The sequence below is a fragment of the Phytophthora infestans genome, genomic scaffold (genome assembly GCF_000142945.1).
Source record: "Phytophthora infestans T30-4 supercont1.2974 genomic scaffold, whole genome shotgun sequence".
NCBI classification, from domain to species: Eukaryota; Oomycota; class Peronosporomycetes; order Peronosporales; family Peronosporaceae; genus Phytophthora; species Phytophthora infestans.
Window position 1 is genome coordinate 1 of NW_003305696.1, and position 2702 is coordinate 2702.

Genomic DNA, 2702 nt, shown 5'->3' on the forward strand with positions numbered 1-2702 from the left:
CTATGTATAATACGGCTTGCCAGAACGTGTTCATTATATTCCTTCCCCTTTCCCCTCTTCCCTCTTATGGCGGGCTAGCTTTTGACTGACAAATCCGGACCACCCGATGGTTAAAATCGTGCTGAGCACCACAATAAGAAATGGGTCGAACTCGCAACGGTCCAGGTAGCAGCGGAACTTGCGCGTGGCCCAAACGATACCCCAGCACTCGATCTCCGACGTACCGTCCTCCTATGTACCCAGCTCTTCTCGGAGCCAACAAGTAGCTTGCTCGCATAGGCCACGACTCTCTCGCGCCCCTCCACGGTTTGCATTAAGCACGCCCCTACAGCTAGCTTAGACGAGTCCACATATAGATGGAAGCGTTTCGAAAAGTCGGGACACCAGGATGGGAGGTTCCACCAGCTTACGCTTTAGTTGTAGGAAAGCGGCCTCGCAGTCGTCGCTCCAGAAGAATCGGACCCCTTTCATCTTAAGCCGTTCGATTGGGGCCGATATGGTCGCGTACCCCGGGATGTACCGCCTGAAGTAGCTAGTCAAACCCAGGAACGCCCTCACAGTGTGCAAGTCGTGCGGTCTGAGCACGTTCATCACCGACTTGACCTTCTCGGGGTTGGGCAATATGCCAGACGGAGTGACGATGTGACCCAAAAACGCTACCTGGTCGCGTGCCCACTTGCATTTTTCATCTTGAGCTCGAATCCCGCCGACCGGAACCGTTCCAAGACTTGTTTTAGTCGTACTAGGTGGGTAGGAAAGTCTTCACTGAAGACCACGCAGTCGTCGAGGTACACTAGACAAGTCCGCCACTAAAGGTCAACAAGCACAGTCTTCATCAGTCGTTCGAAGGCCGGTACGGCATTACACAGCCCGAACGGCATTACGAGCCACTCGAAGAGACCATATTTGCAGATGAAGGCAGTCTTCTCTACGCTATCAGCGGCCATTGGGACATTCCAGTAGCCGGATGCGATGTCCATCGTAGTAAATAGCTTAGCGTTGCCGAGTACATCTAGAATGTCATCGATGAGCGGCATCGGGTAGCAGTCCTTGATAGTCACAGCGTTCAGTCTTCGATAGTCGATGCAGAACCGTATCCCGCCGTCAGGTTTGCGGATCATAAGCACCGGGCTCGCCCAATGGCTAGAAGAGGGTCGTATGAGCTCTTGCCTTAAGTATTCTTGTATCTCGGATTCCATCACATCTCCTTCCGCCTTGGACACTCAGTAAGGGGTTTGCTTTATAGGCGAGTGCTCTCCAGTATCAATAGAAAACTCGAGCAGGTTCGTCCGTCCGGGGCGCATCGAAGTTTCGACGAACATGTCCTTGAACGGTTGGAGGAACTCCGTGAATATTCTCTTCTGTTCGCTCCCCAATTTAGACTCGTCCAGGTCGACGTAGAGCTCCTCCTTGAGTACTTTGTCCACCCCTGGTATGGATTCTTGAGCGACTTCTCAATTGCCATAGAGTCATTTTATAAATGCACTTACCCAGGTCGGAGACGGAAGCGAAGTCGACCGCACCTGCACAAAACAAAACGATATTTCAGACATTCAAAGCTCAGGATTTGTGCAGCAAAAGCAACATACTCGCAGCTTCAATCGCCTCCTCCGCCGCATTTTTTGCCTGACCCGCCGCCTCCGAGGGCGAGGCTGCAACGATCTTGTCGTCATTCAACACGCTACACACAACACACTAATTTCCCACACCACTATCTACGCACAGTACAGCTACGTCGTACCTTGTCGCCGGCGTGGAGGAGAACGAACGTCCACCAAAGTTGTGCGTGGGAATGAGCTGCACAGCGCTCAAATGAGCCATGTGCTCGAAGCGCAGAGCGCGTCCGACCTGGGAGGCACGGGGGCCGCTAGTTTTGTAAATCAAAAAGTCATAAAGATGATATTAAGAAAAATCATGAAATGAGTCTCAGGGAAGTGAATGTGGCATACGCACTTGCGGGCAGAGGAGCGCGCCATGGCCATCGCAGCTGGCTGCATACGACGCATCGTGAGGAGCACCATCGCTGCAGACCGGAGGAGTGCCTTTCGTGGATGGTATTTAGTGCCGTCAGTAAAATTCCTCGTTATAATGACCCAACAAACATGCAGTGTTGAAGACCATTGTACGTGTATGCCCGTGTCTTGGTGTTCGTCAAAGTATTCTAAAAGACCACTTTCCCGCAGCATGGTGCTGTCTTGGCGGCGTCCCTCCATGGGGCCCCAGAAATGGATACAAGTCCGTCAGGTGCCGTCACGACTTGGTAGTTCAGGCAGTGAATGCGCTTGTGCCCGCTGTACAGATGCTTCTGCAAGTTCTCACCTCTTTCACCATGACGGCGAGGTGAAGGACGACAAACCGCCACCTTGGTGCCGTCGGGGAACCCAAATACGCCCTCCGTCGGAGCTCCTTTCCCCTCGACGGCTTCGCAATACTCCTCCATGCGGGCGCTAACGATCGATTCAGCCATGAACAGCTTGTCCGCAAACGTGTCGTGCACGTAGTCGATCATGTGCAAGAATACACGACACAACCACGCTGTACCCCTTCCAAACGTCTTCATCGTGTCGTAGTAGCGCGTTGGAAACGCTAAGCGAGCTAGCATCACGCAGAGGGCAGTGTCGCCGGAACAATTGTCGCCATGTGCCGTCACTTCAGTGTCAGGGATGCGCAGCAGAGACCGTAGCTCGTAGACGCCAGCCACA

General features: G+C 53.2%; 1 protein-coding gene across 1 annotated transcript; it reads right to left on the minus strand.

Annotated features, from left to right (window-relative positions):
* Window positions 1–1560: 1560 nt before the first annotated feature.
* Window positions 1561–2021, minus strand: PITG_22419 (uncharacterized protein; the record flags this gene model as incomplete). The annotated part of the gene is made up of 3 exons (XM_002909780.1): window positions 1561–1681; window positions 1742–1867; window positions 1954–2021. The coding sequence occupies 3 exons, from the start codon at window positions 2019–2021 to the stop codon at window positions 1561–1563; spliced, it is 315 nt and encodes a 104-aa protein (XP_002909826.1).
* Between the last annotated feature and the right edge of the window lie 681 nt (window positions 2022–2702).